Genomic DNA, 15623 nt, shown 5'->3' with positions numbered 1-15623 from the left:
CTAAAATAATATTCGTTTCTTTTACTGCAGCATTAGGGGTAGTTCACTGAATCAGAAAATATAATCTACAAAAGAAGGATCATTCTAGGCAGGTTGAGTAAACACAGCAGAATAAAGTCCCTAAGTACAATGGTTGATACCCAACTAAGGCATAGTCAGCATAAGTTCAGTGAGTTCAATGGGTTTACTCTGAATATGACTTACATAGGCTTTGGCCTATGTTTCTCAAACCAGTGGGAAAGGGAGGAAAGAGGAAACATGGAACATCAATGATTTTTCACATCCTATTGGTAACAGCATGCCTTATTTGTAATTGACCTATAAACAGCAAAGGAGCAAGGTTTCTCCAAACCAGTTGCAACCTTATTGGGGCTTGCCTTCTGGAAAGTTGGACAGGGATCTCTTGCTATTAAAGGCAGCAGTTTTCAAGCTGGGAATGAAGCATTACATAGAAAAGAAATGTGCAAACCAGAGGGAGAAGAACTAAGCTGGCCAGAGGGCAAACTCCACATGTACTGGCTGGAAAAGGTTTCACTGAGAGACCAGAGGCCATTGGTGACTGGGAGTGGCCGCCGAGACCATATAACACCAGTTCCGAAAGACCTACATTGACTCCCAGTATGTTTCCGAGCACAATTCAAAGTGTTGGTGCTGACCTTTAAAGCCCTAAATGGCCTCAGCCCAGTAGACCTGAAGGAGTGTCTCCACCCCCATTGTTCAGCCTGGACGCTGAGGTCCAGCGCTGAGGGCCTTCTGGCAGTTCCCTCACTGTGAGAAGCGAAGTTCCTGGGAGCCTAGCAGAGGGCCCTCTCGATAGCAGCGCCCGCCCTGTGGAACGCCCTCCGATCATATGAGTTTTAGAAGACATCTGAAGGCAGCCCTGTTTAGGGAAGTTTTTAATGTTTGATGTTTTATTGTGTTTTCAATATTCTGTTGGGAGCCGACCAGAGTGGCTAGGGAAACCCAGCCAGATGGGCGGGGTATAAATAATAAATTGTTGTTGTTGTTGTTGTTGTTGTTGTTGTTGTTGTTGTTGTTGCGATGAGAGAAGCAACAAGGAACACTATTGGGGTGCAATGTTCTGCACCCCCTCCGCTGAAGGCTTTAGGTGCAAATATGTGTAAAAGAAACCATGTTTCTTAAAGACATGACAGTCCTTGACGCATCATGATTCCCAACGGAAATACAATACCGGAACCCCCTGGAATCTTGCTAGATTCGGGGTGATGCACAACTTTCATCACTTGACAAATCCATAATGTATCATCAGAGTGTTTCCTTTGAAGCTTGTGGCTTCCCCCACCCCAACCCCAGGTCTTGTATAGTTGTTGTTGGCCTTAAAAATAAACATAGTTGAACAAAACACCAAGACATTCCTCCACCCAGGAGTCAGTTATTTAACATTTGGCAAGACTGCTGCCTTAGTTTACCTCATGGTAGCCATGTTATTTTGCTACAGAGCAGCCTTCCCCAATCTGGTGCCTTCCCGCAGCTGAAGTTTTAAATTACAGTAACTCCTGTTTTGATACCTGTAGGAATTCTTTACTGTCAGTTGATGCTTTAGGTGTAAAGAGATGGCACTAATTTCACAAACATTGGGAGGGGAATATTTCAAGGAATAATTCCCATTCCCATTACTTCTCATAGTCTCTCACCTTTCGTCATTTGTGAAAATTAATTGTGAAAGAAGAAAATTAAGCAATTTAATTTTATTTCGTGAAAGGAATAATGGTGGGCTAATGTGAATTAATTATATCCTCTGTTATTATTCAGAGAGTCACTATGGATATGCAAATCCCTGTAATTTTGTTATCCAACAAACTAAAAATTGAAGTAGTTCAAAAGTATTACAGGGGAAATTGTTTCACTGGAATTTGTACTTTTGTAATGGCATTGTTCCGATATGAGAAAGAAACTTTAAATGAAGACAATCTTCGTTAATTTATGTTGTCCAGTTTAGTTCATCAGAATCTACTAACATGAAGACCGCATTAGGAAAAAAGAACACTGGTTTAATTCTAATTTGAATGTTCATCTTCTTCCAGCGGATATTTGCTTATGCCTGTATGCTGGAAAGAGAGCTGTTTAGAAAATTTAATTTACTTGAGTCCTGCTGGTTTGACATGAATCTGCATACTGTCTAACTCAAACATCTAATTGTCAGTCCATAATAAAAAAATTGTAGATTACCACAGAAGTGGCTTGCTTTAAAGTGCACTGGTTAGATGAGCTTGTTTTCTTAGATGCAGCTACTCATAAACATGCTCAGCTGGGATTTCATCACCACAATAATCCCCAAAGAGTGATTTCATTTGTTCACTAACTTTGATGCAGCACAGGAGACTCAGGACTTTCAGCTCCATTTTTATATGTAAATAACTCTTTAGTATGCATTCAATAAGAAGCTTAACCAATAATTTCAGTTCACCAGAATTAGTTTAGAAGTCTAATCTTAAACCTGATTTCCTACAACAGCAACTAACGTTTCAGACATACTGTCTGCTTCTCCAGGAACACAGTCAAATGATGCATTTTTGCTGTTCAGTCCATTCACGAACCTTCTAACCTGCAAGGATTTCCAATAACTGGATGGGCTCTCCCACTGCTTTCCACATGTCACCAAACTCCACTTTCAGCTCTGGGCTCCCCTGTATCTTCTAAGTTAGTATTTAAAAAAAAAAATCGGATCTGGAACCTGAATCCCTTTTCCCAACCCTGACACTTCTGCAAAAGATAAGCATAGCCGCTCACACACAGGGACGGCACATCCTGTTTTTCTGCTTGATGTGAAATGGCCAGTGCTACCCTGCCACTGCCTCCGCCAGGGAAGCAGCGCCAGCATTGGTGCCAATTTCCAGCAAGATCTTGCTGAAATCTCATGAGATTTCATGTGCTCCGTGGGATCTCATGAGATTTCAGCGAGATCTTGTTGGAAATTCCGCCACTTGAGGCAACAGCTTCACCCTGCCTCATGGGAGATGGTTCTGAGATTAATTTAAGATTACCATTGAACTGAAAATAGAACATTGCAGTATACAGGGCAAAACATAGAATTTGTCATATCTTAATAAGCAGGTCTCCTGTGGTTTTAACTTAGGCCTGAATTCTGGTTCTGTACCCTTGTAATTCCAGCAGCCACAAATGGGAGGATGTCTGAAATAAGTCTGGGCTAATTTTTTAATTTTTTGTAATGTTTTCTCTTCAGTTAAAGGAATGCACAGAAACAAAAGATCTTTTTGGCTCAGGCTTCTGCCTGTTTTCCTCAAGTCACTTCATCTGAAGTAGGGCTTTTTCTCACTTTCAAGTATCAGTATTATTGAGGATAGGATGTGCAGATTGCAAAACAAAAAAGCTGAAATAGCAAGGAATAAACAGAGGAAACACAGCTCTTTGTAAATTAACTCAGTTTTATACAAAACTTTGGATCACAACAATATCTAATTAAAGTTTTACTGGATTAAATTCAGAATGCGATCAGAATTCAAGTCACACTGCTGGGTGGATGGCAACCACATGGATAAACTGATTGGGAGGCAGGCTTAGGTTCAAGATTGTAAATGGCATAATTTTTAAAATTACATTTATCAGTGAGTAATTTGGTGCCATCTGTTTTGAGATTTTCTCCAATCATGAACCTCCACAAGTGTTCAATTGCATGCTCGCTTTTAAGCTTATACAGTTCTGCAGGGCCACAGAAATAATTTCATCTGAGAATTTAGGGTGGGACATAACTTGCATAAATGAACTTCTGCTGTTGACGAACCCCCAGTAACTAGACATTTTTATCTAAGATTTGCCTGCCTAAGTTAACCAGCTTCAGAACACCCTCACACACAAAAAAGAAATGTCAAAATGAGAGATTTACAAAGATTTGTAAAAGAACCGGAAGTAGTACACATTTAAGCTAGACACGTTATGTACATTAGTTTCCAACATTAAAAGCACTTGTAAAAACAATTAACCATTTCTCTTAATCCCACTGCTTGCTGAATAAACATTCCTATTGCATTTATATTATTCGCTCTTTAAAGACCAGTTACATACTGGTGTGATTCATTTTGTAGTTTAATTTAAACTACAGCTTTCATCAGAGTGAAAAGATACTATCAGGAAATCTGATAGGAAGTTGCAATCGGTAGCAAAAATATGTTGACTATTGTTTTAATACTTAATAAATGGAGAAGCATAGCCTATATACATTTTTATTGAGTTTCCTACTTAACTGCAATCAGTTTAGACCCACTGTGTCACTCCAGTGATAAGTCTTTTTCATAAAGAACTTGGATGTATTACTACTGAAACCTAACAAAGCAGAAGCAGTCTCAAGGGAGGAAAATATATATCCAAATGATTTTGTGTATTTTATCCAGAAATCACCATGAGTTGTTAAGCCATCATGCTATTTTAAAATAATCCTCATTCTTCATTGAAAATTTCCAATAAAATACGAAAATGGAAGAGAACAGTTTATTCGGCTTGCCTTTATGACGACAATGAGTTCTTGCTACACACCTTAGAGTCTTTGAAATAATGGAAGGTTCAATGGTGCATTCCCACCCTTACATTTCTGGTGCAATATTTATAACAACAAACAAACTCCAGATTTCGAGTCGGCAACTAATCTGTGGGGATTGTTCAGGTCTTCAAACAGTCCTGTTTCAATGACTTCTTCTTGCCAAGGTATTGGGATAGCACCTGTTGCAAATTTCTTGAAGAATTTCTTGTCTTTGTCATCAAACTCTATCCCCCGCACTTCAGAGAAGTCGGCAATGTCTGCAACATCTTTGGCATAGACAACGCTGGGATCTGGCACAAAGGGAGGATCTATAAGGCCTGCCTCCAGCCTGTGGAAGTTTATTGATTTGAAGAAAGCATGCTTCCTGGGATCATCATCATTACTCCTGCAATAAGACAAGAGAATTTCAAGGTTAAATTCAAACATGCACAGATCTTAGGTATATTCAACTGCTAAATCAGAGAGAAGTGATCAAAAATAAATTAGTTTGATGTATTCTTAGCTCAAGGTACAAAAGGCTTTTCTACTTCACGGACCAAGTTTTAATCAGGCTGAAAAGCAAATTTGAAGAATATCTACTTGGAAGTAGGTCTCTTCAAACCATCATGTTTTGGAAACGTAAGCATCAACGTCAGTCTTAACACTAGACTTTTGATATACTGCACTATTTAAACTAGACATAAAATTCATCCAATATTAATAAAGATGCTGGTAAGCAGCCCTAGGAACATGTTCATGTATTATAGAGATTTTTACCTAATTCTTCAGACACTTTCATGTGTGGCTTACAATAATAAAGGAATCAGGAGGCAATTTAAAATGTGTTAAATATGCAGGCGCCCTAAAAGCATCAGAATCGAAAAGCAGCTCTAATGCAAACTCGTTGAATACCAAATGGTGTGTATGTTTGTGCATTTAAATGGAATTCCTTCTGTCCTTTTCTCCAAGAAGCATAGGACAGTCTGCCCAGGATGCCCAGGTAGTCCCTTTGAGAAGACTCCAACAGTCTTAAAGACAAAAATGCATTTGACATTGTTCAGCCATTTTCTGATCACTGAAAATGTCAGGACTGTCCATCACCTGGAGAACTTAGTCAATGTCAAATGGATATTACACTATAGTGTTTAAAGCCTTCTTGTGATTAAGGAACTGCAAGGCTACAGTTATTATTGTATCATAATAATACAAAGCAATAAGAATGTACAAGAAGAATTCTTATTACTCTTTTCCCCCTGAATTATTATTTGTAATAATATAATTTTGTAAACCACTTTCAGTTCCATTCCGTTCTTACGATCAAGCAGTATATAAATTGCATTAGAATTGTTTTTTGGGGAATAAACTGAGAATCACGATCTAACACTTCCCTCATCTGTCCTTGATTACCAGAGACAGCTCCAATTTTTGAAATCTGAGCCCAGAAAACTGATGTTTCCATTTTTGCCTTTAGGGCTGCCTCATTAAAACGTTGTCAACGTGAGTTGCTAGAGTTGTCATTCTTCAGGATTCAGTTCCTTCCCAGGGTTTCTACACATTACATTTCTGAGCGTGGAGTGGGAGCATTGTATATCTGGTATGCAAGCATATACCTGCATGCATGTTAATGCTAAGGCACCATTAGGTGCACAGCATGCCATTTTGCACACAAGAGATGCCATTCTTTTTGTTTTTAAAGCCAAAGGTAGAGGGACCCCTGGCCATTTATTTATTTATAAATAAGTTCCTCCAATATTTGTAAAGGTGACAGAGATTTTAAAAAGATGCAAATGTAAGGTAAAGGTAAAGGGACCCCTGACCATTAGGTCCAGTCGCGGATGACTCTGGGGTTGCGGCGCTCATCTCGCTTTATTGGCCAAGGGAGCTGGTGTACATGTGGCCAGCATGACTAAGCCGCTTCTGGCGAACCAGAACAGCGCATGGAAACGCTGTTTACCTTCCCCCGGAGCGGTACCTATTTATTTACTTGCACTTTGACATGCTTTCGAACTGCTAGATTGGCAGGAGCAGGGACCAAGCAACAGGAGCTCACCCCGTCGTGGGGATTCGAACCACCGACCTTCTGATCAGCAAGTCCTAGGCTCTGTGGTTTAACCCACAGTGCCACCGCGTCCCTGTGTTGTTTTTAGTCGATAGCTAATATGCTGCATTGACACTGCAGCATATAACAGAGCAGGGCTTTCAGCAATGCGTAAGTTGCAGCGGGGTCTTGGGTGGTGATTTTCAGTTAGAAAACTGGGATGCTATAAACATGCCTCCCTTTTATTCTGTGAAATGTTGGTGGATATGCATAGAATCTCAGAGATGTGTGACCCACAGGCCAGGAATAAAATGTGGTACCTGAAAATGACTACTGCCAGCTTAGGAGGAACACATCAGGCTCCACCCCACTCCAGCTCCTACTTGCTGCTGAGTTGAATGCCTGCAGGCTGTGGTAGGGAATAACATTTAAACAAATTCAAGAGCTATCACCCCCTGCTTACAAAGTGGCATTTTAGCACCACCTCCAGGCTGAAATACATGCATGTACAAAAGTAAACAAGAGGCCATAGGGACCTTATAGGAGTAAAGAGTAGGAGAGCCATAGATTTTCCAGGATTTGGTATCTGATGGATCTCCCTTTCCCCCTTCCAGATAAAGACTGCTTGAGAACTTGCAGGCACATTTACCTAAACAGGGCTCATTCTCTATATATCACTTGCTCTTCCATGAGATCCAGCTCTGTATCTTTTTGTTTGTTGGCAAATAAACACAGCACAACTCCAATTTGTCCTGAACAGAAGCCATTGAATTTGATGTTATAATTTGATGTTATAATTTACCAAATTCATAAACAGACTGATTTATACCTTTACATTTCCGAGCACAATTCAAAGTATTGGTGCTGACCTTTAAAGCCCTAAACGGCCTCGGCCCAGTATACCTGAAGGAGCGTTTCCACCCCCGTCGTTCTGGCCAGACACTGAGGTCCAGCGCCGAGGGCCTTCTGGCGGTTCCCTCACTGCGAGAAGCAAAGTTTTAGGGAACCAGGCAGAGGGCCTTCTCGGTAGTGGCGCCCACCCTCTGGAACACCCTCCCACCAGATGTCAAAGGAAAAAACAACTACAAGACTTTTAGGAGACGTCTGAAGGCAACCCTGTTTAGGGAAGCTTTTAATATCTGAAGGACTATTGTATTTTGGTGTTTGTTGGAAGCCACCCAGAGTGGCTGGGGAGGGCCAGCCAGATGGGTGGGGTATAAATATATATATATAAATATATTATTATTATTATTATTATTATTATTATTATTATTATTCAGGAAACCTGCACACTGACAAACAATTTAAAAGGATTCTCAAAATATTCCTGTCTCTCTCCTCTGCTCCTTCTCAGTAGTTGCTTCCACAAAGGCGAATGCTGTCCGCTGGGACGTGCATTGGACCCTAAGCAACACTTGTTGCTTTACCGGGTGGGACAAGTATCTGCTCCTAGCCTTTGAGGCCATTGCTTGAAAATTTATTGCTGGTTTTAATTTTAGTTGCTTATTACGTTGCTTTTATTGTTCTTTAGTTGTTGCATTGTGCTACTTTGCCATAATTTTGTATGTTATATGGCTCTGTAAATTAATTTTGAAGTGCACTATATAAACATTGCAAGGCAAATAAATTATATCTCTTTGTGGATGATTGATTTCCTGTGCTCATCATTTATCTTTCCCATCTGGGAGATGGACTTGCCTGAAGGGTTTTGTGTTTATTTTTGTTCGCACATGGCAAAGAGTACAAAATATAATTATACAAATCTCCTAGGAGATGAAATAGTTAATCTCCTCTGACCCTAGCTCTTTTGATGCTGGCTCTTGATCACAAACAACAGAACATTTTTAAATGGTCAGGTGTGCTTATTAAAGCTGCCTATGAGAAGCTTTAACTTACGCAACAAGTACTTAAATAGATCACCCAAGGTCTCAATGACCTTAGAATCTTTAGCTAATCTTTACAATAAGGATGAGCTGTTCTTCAACAATATCTCCAGTATAATGGGCATAGACAGGTTTTCTGCTACCTCCAGTATACTGTGGGTAGCTTCTCTCTCCCACCCCATCTGAATATTTCAAATTACTTCACATAATATGACAACATCTATGGTCCTTTCGAACCCTGTAAGACCATTCATGGATTTTGATATATGTGTTTCCACTACTGGCACTAACAACAATGCGTAAAACAAGACTAGAGGTCTATCCCTTGAATTTGTCTTTCCCCCCTTACTTTTGTTCCAGTGCTTCTTTGTGAATTATCTTATTATATTGCTTTTGAGAGACTCAGAGTAACAAATTTATTGCTGGATGGTGAGAAGGGGACTGGGGGAGGGGGCAGGGAGTGGAATCCTCTTCGTACTCATGCAGAAAATACCACCACTAGCAAGGAATGCTAAAGCAGCATATTTCGGAATATCAACAGCAGCGTGAAAAACATCTGCACAAATAACGGTTACGAGGCGGTTCTCCGATTCCCTCAGAGGTTAATATAACATTTAGCAAGCTGCAGCAGGATCGTACAGGATCAGGAACACGGATGTGGTGTAATAAAAAAAAAAGGTTCCTTTGCCCTTTTGCAGACTTCATGACTAGCTGGAAGAACATTACCACATGTAAAACGTAGGGTGGGGTTGAATGACAGGTTATAAAACACAGGCAGAAATGTACAGAGTATGGAACTTATTTTCTTAAGGTAGGTTGTTCCTTTTGCTATGGGACATTCCTCCTTGGAAGGTGTGTTTGGCCTCATGATGGCTATGCTGAACCTCCACTGACACTGAGAGCCAGTGTGGTATAGTGGTTAAGTGTGGTGGACTCGTAATCTGGTGAACCGGGTTTGTGTCCCCGCTCCTCCACGTGCAGCTGCTGGGTGACCTTGGGCTAGTCACACTTCTCTGAAGTCTCTCAGCCCCACTCACCTCACAGAGTGTTTGTTGTGGGAGAGGAAGGGAAAGGAGAATGTTAGCCGCTTTGAGACTAATTAGGGTAGTGATAAAGCGGGATATCAAATCCAAACTCTTCTACTGAATACGGCTTGCTGGAAACCGCAGGAGGGGAGAGGGTTGTTTTGATCAGGTCCAGCTTGCAGGTTTCCTCACAGGCATAAAGTTGGCCACTGTTAGAACAGGTTGTTGGACTAGATGGGCCACTGGCCTGATTCAGCAGGTTCTTTTTTAGGTTCTTTTGACATCTTTAGGTTGATAAGAAAAAAATGAAATGCTATGACACCTGCTTGTGGTCTTCCCAAGGGCTTCTGGCTAGCCACAGTAAGAACAGGATGCTGGACTGGATGGGCCCTTGGCCTGATCCAGCAGGACTCTTCTTATTTTCATAATGACAAAGACCACCTTTTCCTGCCTGTCTATATACGAGTTTGTTATTCCAATACCCTGGCTTTGTGCTTAAATCTTATGCTTTTTATGGTCTCATTACTGTTCATGGCTGTCCTTGACATTATCTGCTGCAATTTGTATTTATTTCATCTGATGGTTTGCGTTTTCTATTCTTAACCCTTTCTCTCCTGCTTATAGGGGCCTTTTGTCCAAAAAGTAGCACAAAACCTTATTTTACCTCACCTTGCCTCTGGGTTTCATTCAGATAGCATGGTTCATTGGTAACAGAGAATTAGTCATGAATCATAGAATTGAAAAGTTGGAAGGGGCCCCAATATTAGATTATGATGATAATAATAATATTAATTTATTATTTGTACCCCGCCCATCTGGCTGGGCTTCCCCAGCTGCTCTGGGCGGCTTCCACAAAGACCAAAAATACACTAAAATGTCACACATTAAAAAAGTGATAAGTCTTGCATGTTTCTTCTTTAAGCAGGATTTTTTAAAGATAAAATATATTTATATGACGCTGCAACAACTGGATGGCACCACTTTGGTTGTCCCTGGACAAGGGACCTATGATTAGGTTGACAATTTGGCTGAAGTGACTTAAGCATTTAGATCGTGCGTTTGTATATATCCTGACATCTGCTGTATGCAGCCTCAAAATAACAAAAACTTGAAAGCTTGCTTTCTCTTTAAGTGACAGAACTGGAGCGAGGGAAGTTGCCTAACACTTTTTACATCTTGAATTGTGTCACACAGAACTAGAAATAGTTGAATTTACTCATACTGTGAAGGGAAGAATCACATCCTCTGGACACATTAGAATTCCCCACTGAAACAGTACAGGGTGATCCAAACGAGACTATACCTCAGCGCACAAGGTTGTACGCTTTGGCCTTCTGACAAAAGGAAATGATGCTATGAGTTCAAGAGTTCCCTGAGTTCAAGAAGCCATGCACCCGTTGCTCCAAGACCTTTGGAAAAATCAAATCACTTAAAAAACCCATGCAAACCCCTCCCACTTCTAGCTGTATATTCCTATGTGATATTCTGCAGGGTGTGCTGCAGGATTCTGCCTTAAACTCTCCTGCAGAAACAACATAGGAATACATATTATTTGCAATATATGTTTGCCGTTGAGCAAATAACCAGTTTTAGGCTCGCTGAAAATCCTGACTGCTGACTAGAACAACACATAGATCAGGGGTTGTAAATGTAGCAGAAGGAACAAATGAGAACAAGGATTTGGGGAGGGTGAAGCATTTAGCACAGCCAGTAGAACAGGATGTGGTGTGTTCATGGTTGTGAAGTGTGTGTTGTGCCCATGCTCAGGGGCGTCTTACCCATAGAGGCTAGTGGCGCAGGGCAACAGGGCGCCAAGTTCTGGAAGGCGCCAGAGAAGAGGTGGAGGCTGAATGCAGTGCCTCCTGGCATCAGTTCACTGCCCTCGCCCGCCTCTGCCATACCACGCCGAAGCAGCGCCACGGCCAGAACCTCCGTCTGCCGTGGCCACCGTGGCACAAAGCGGCCAGCTCAGCCGGGGGGCACCACATCCGGCCTCCGCCTCTTCCCCGCGGGAGGAGCCGCCCTCCAGCCACTGCCCACCTCCTCCAGCCCTGCGGGCAGCATCATCCTCCCTAAACGACCCTGGGAAATGGGGGGGCGCCGAAGGGAGCTTTGCACCACGGCGCCGGATATGCTTAAGACGGCCCTGCCCATGCTAGTCTTTCCAGGTTCCCAATGTGTCCATAGGCCCCAAACAATACGAAGATCTGATGTAGATGCACATTAATTAAAATTTATGCCACTGATGTTTTCAATGCTAAAGTCTTTCCCTTCCTTCAAATCTTCCTTGAAACCCACCTTTCTGTGTGGCGTTTGGTTTACCCTCTTAATACTTATTCCCAACTATAACCAAGGTTTAAGTACGTATGAATTTGGCCAAATTCTTCCTTCCATTCTCTTAGCTATCCCACTTTCACTCTCTCTCCCCGGCAGATTGGAAGCAGAGAACTGCATGTGCTGCTAATGCAACTCTGAAAAGTGGCACATACACAAATGGCACATTGGAATACTTTAGTTTCTCAAGGCACATTATAGGGGTGAATTAAGGATTGTGCATCATAATTTACAGAGAGGAGCCTATCAGCCCAAGCACAACCCTTGCTGTTACGCCCTTAGCTGGGGAATCACTTGGAGAGGAAGTGCTATTGTGTTTTTAAACGTGTCACTGTGCTATGGTCTGCTTTGATGTATTGTTCTAAATGTTGTTAGCTACTTTTCTGTTATTTCTTTTGCACATCTATGGAAATATGAACCTTTCTCCAAAAAGGGGTGGTGTTATAGGTTTGGGGGGGACCTCCCCCCCCAACATTAATAAATGGTAAAGGTAAAGGGACCCCTGACCGTTAGGTCTAGTCGTGGCCGACTCTGGGGTTGCAGCACTCATCTCGCTTTATTGGCCAAGGGAGCCGGCGTACAGCTTCCAGGTCATGTGGCCAGCATGACTAAGCCGCTTCTGGCGAACCAGAGCAGCGCACGGAACCAGAGCAGCGCCGTTTACCTTCCTGCTGGAGCGGTACCTATTTATCTACTTGCACTTTGATGTGCTTTCGAACTGCTAGGTTGGCAGGAGCAGGGACCGAGTAACAGGAGCTCACCCCGTTGCAGGGATTCAAACCGCTGACCTTCTGATCGGCAAGCCCTAGGCTCTGTGGTTTAACCCACAGCGCCACCCGCGTCCCTTAATAAATGGTAGGATTTTGCTTAAGGTAAAAAAGGTAAAGGACCCCTGGACTGTTAAGTCCAGCCAAATTCAACTATGGGGTGCAGCGCTCATCTCGCTTTCAGGCTGAGGGAGCCGGCGTTTGTCCACAGACATCTTTCCGAGTCATGTGGCCAGCAGGACTAAACCGCTTTTGGCACAAGAGGACACTGTGACAGAAGACAGAGCGCATGGAAATGCCGTTTACCTTCCCGCCGCAGCAGTACCTATTTATGTACTTGCACTGGTATGCTTTTGAACTGCTAGATGGGCAGAAGCTGGGACAGAGTAACGGGAGCTCACCCCATTAAGGGGATTTGATCTGCCAACCTTCTGATTGGCAAGCCCAAGAGGCTCATTGGGGGATCCTCTCCCAAACCCTAAACATTAATAAATGGCAGGATTTTGATTATTTGGGATATGAAGGGGAAATACAAGCTGCAGAGGGATTTCTGGGCTAACCTATGCAAGAATACCTGGGCCAGCTAAGGTCATTAAGAAATAAATACAGGGCCATTGGGGGGGGCATTTGGAATGCAAGAGAATTCCCCTGCCATGAGGTGTGAACAGAGACAGGAGATTTGGAAGGTTGCCAAGGTAACTGGGTGTGATGTCACAGGAAGAGTTTGGCACCTGAAAAAAAGGGCAGAGCAATCTTGGCTGGTTGGTTGAAGGCAGGCTGGGAGAGATGCCTTGAACTCCAGTGCTGCCCTGCTGTGGAGAACAAGACCCTCTTGAGATGACCATGCTGTAGGAAGTAGACTTCCTCCATCTAAATCCAGGTGTAGATATGTGGACAAATCATATTTCTTAAAGGCACGACAGCCTCTGCCACATCTTCAGTTCTACAAAGGAGCACAGACACTGGTTGAGGGCCAAGCCCCCTGGAATCCTGTGCACAGCTCAGCACGGACTGGGGTGGCCTGTAATAATATTATTGATGGGGGTAGATTAAGGATTGTGTGCTGTAGTTTACATAGGCTGTATTTTACAACCAAAGTACAGCCCTTATTGTTGTGTCATTACTGGTAATCACCTGCACACAAGGGAACAAAGGAAAAAGACATAATCAAGAAACTGTATTTCAGTGCACTGGCCACGAATTGGAAGTTCATTAAAAGAGCAAAGCAGCTCTAAGAATGCATTCCGTCCTATGCCTTCGGAGAAAAATAATTATGGAAAGTATTTTTTTCTCCCTGTTCTTTAAAAGTCACCTGGCCACACACACACCATAGATTTAAAGCACATTTAGCAGACATGGCTTCCCACAAAGAATTATCGGAACTGTAGTTTACTCCTCACAGAGCCATAATTCCCTGCACCCTTAATAAATTACAGTTGCTGGCATTCTACGTGTGCCTTAAATGTGCTTGAAATGTATGTGACCACAACCATCAGAGAAGAACTTCAGACTTGAGATAATATCCCTGCCCAGTTAAAGTTAAAGTGTTTTCCTTTCAGTCCACTTATGGTTACTAAATTCCAGGTGTTATTGAACTCCAATAGGATAGCCACCCTTGAGTTAAACGAAACATTTAAAGCATTTTGATACATGAAGTCAGTTTTCCCGTGTCTGCTCTGCTGTAAGAGAACACAAAACTTGCTGTTATGGGTATGAGTTACTCGTGCGTAAACTGCCGCCTCTCTAGGCTAAATTGCCTTGTTAAACCGTTTTGACTGCACAGCCCAGCTCCGGCTGGCTGTCTCAGTCGCTAGCAGAATCTGTCTGTGGGCGTTTCTTAAACCTCTTCCAGCATAAAAGCCGTTTGACTCCCAGTCTCCTCCTTCTCTCACTGCGCGGGAGTCTTCTGCGCAGGGAGGGCGTGGGTAGTGGGGGACCTGTGCTCTCCTCACTGATGTCCAGTGAAGAGTCCCGGAGCTCTCTCTCCGCTTCCCCCATCTGCCCCCCTTTATCCCTGGTGTTGCGCTGATTTCCTTCCCCCTCTACCGAGCTGCTTCTCCCCCTGGTGCTGGGTCCTTCGCCAGCAGAATCTGGGAGCCTCCCCTTCGCCTCTCGCTCTGATGTCAGTTCCCTGACACTTACATAGGGTAAAACGTACATACAATTTATGATAGCTCCATTTTGCTTTCTGGCCAACATTAACAATGAGACACATTTGGACAGTCTTAGAAAACTCTATAGAACCTATGAACCTCATTTCCCTAAAATGAATTGATGACATTACTCCTTAACTTCTTTTTTCAATCAAGGTAAATAGAACGTACCTGGTTCCCAAACGATCTGCTGGTTTCTTTGCCAAGAACGCTTTACAGATATCTTTTGTTGGCTCATCAAAGTTAGCGTGCTCAAACTTCACCTCATCTTCTATGGTTCTTCTTTTAACCTCACTTTTATCAACTTTCTCTTTGAAATCCTTGAATGGAGTTCGACCAGCAACCATCTCATAAATACTACATCCCATAGCAAACCAGTCCACTGAGTACGTGTAATTCTCTTCATTGAGGATTTCAGGAGCCATGTATCCATTAGTTCCAGCCTGTGACAATAAAAAGACAATAAATCCTAAAAAAAGCAATGTCTTTGAGGCGGGGGGAAAGATTATCTTGATTAATCATGTACAATTGCATTTTCAGCTGCAATTACTAGTAATGAAAACAATCATCTCTTGATACAGATGTCTATCATAGTTACAGCCAAATTATTTGCATACCATGTTTTCCACAAATGCATCTGTGCTGAAAGCAATTCACATAAAGAAGTCTAAATACAGGAATACAATAATGATACATAATGAAAAGTATAATAATTGTAATAGAACATAGAAAAAAGGCAACAATTAACAGTTCACTTAACACACATCCCAATATAAGGGAGCATAAAGCTCACCAATGGTTCAAGGAAAAATACCCAATATATTCACACTCAAAAGTAGTCTTCAAATATATAAAGGGCTGTCACATCGGATGGAGCAAGCTTGTTTTCTCCTGCTCTAGAGGGTAAGGTAAAAAAAAGGTAAAGGAC

At 42.3% G+C, this 15623-nt stretch overlaps 1 protein-coding gene across 2 annotated transcripts in view; it reads right to left on the bottom strand.

Annotated features, from left to right (window-relative positions):
* Positions 1–3387: 3387 nt before the first annotated feature.
* GRK7 (G protein-coupled receptor kinase 7) overlaps positions 3388–15623 on the bottom strand; it is a 52441-nt gene continuing 40205 nt past the window's right edge. The window contains exons 4-6 of one of the 2 annotated variants that reach the window (XM_053390159.1): positions 14867–15138; positions 6854–6942; positions 4813–4901 (exon numbers count right to left, since the gene is read on the bottom strand). In XM_053390159.1, coding sequence (XP_053246134.1) covers positions 6864–6942; positions 14867–15138 — 351 coding nt within the window. In that variant the 3' untranslated portion in view covers positions 4813–4901; positions 6854–6863. Of the gene's footprint in view, positions 4902–6853; positions 6943–14866; positions 15139–15623 lie in introns of both variants that reach the window. The other variant, XM_053390158.1, reaches the window with a different exon arrangement.

This window comes from Podarcis raffonei, chromosome 5 (assembly GCF_027172205.1).
Source record: "Podarcis raffonei isolate rPodRaf1 chromosome 5, rPodRaf1.pri, whole genome shotgun sequence".
In the NCBI taxonomy this organism is placed as follows: Eukaryota; Metazoa; Chordata; class Lepidosauria; order Squamata; family Lacertidae; genus Podarcis; species Podarcis raffonei.
This window is presented reverse-complemented; position numbering and strand designations above follow the sequence as displayed.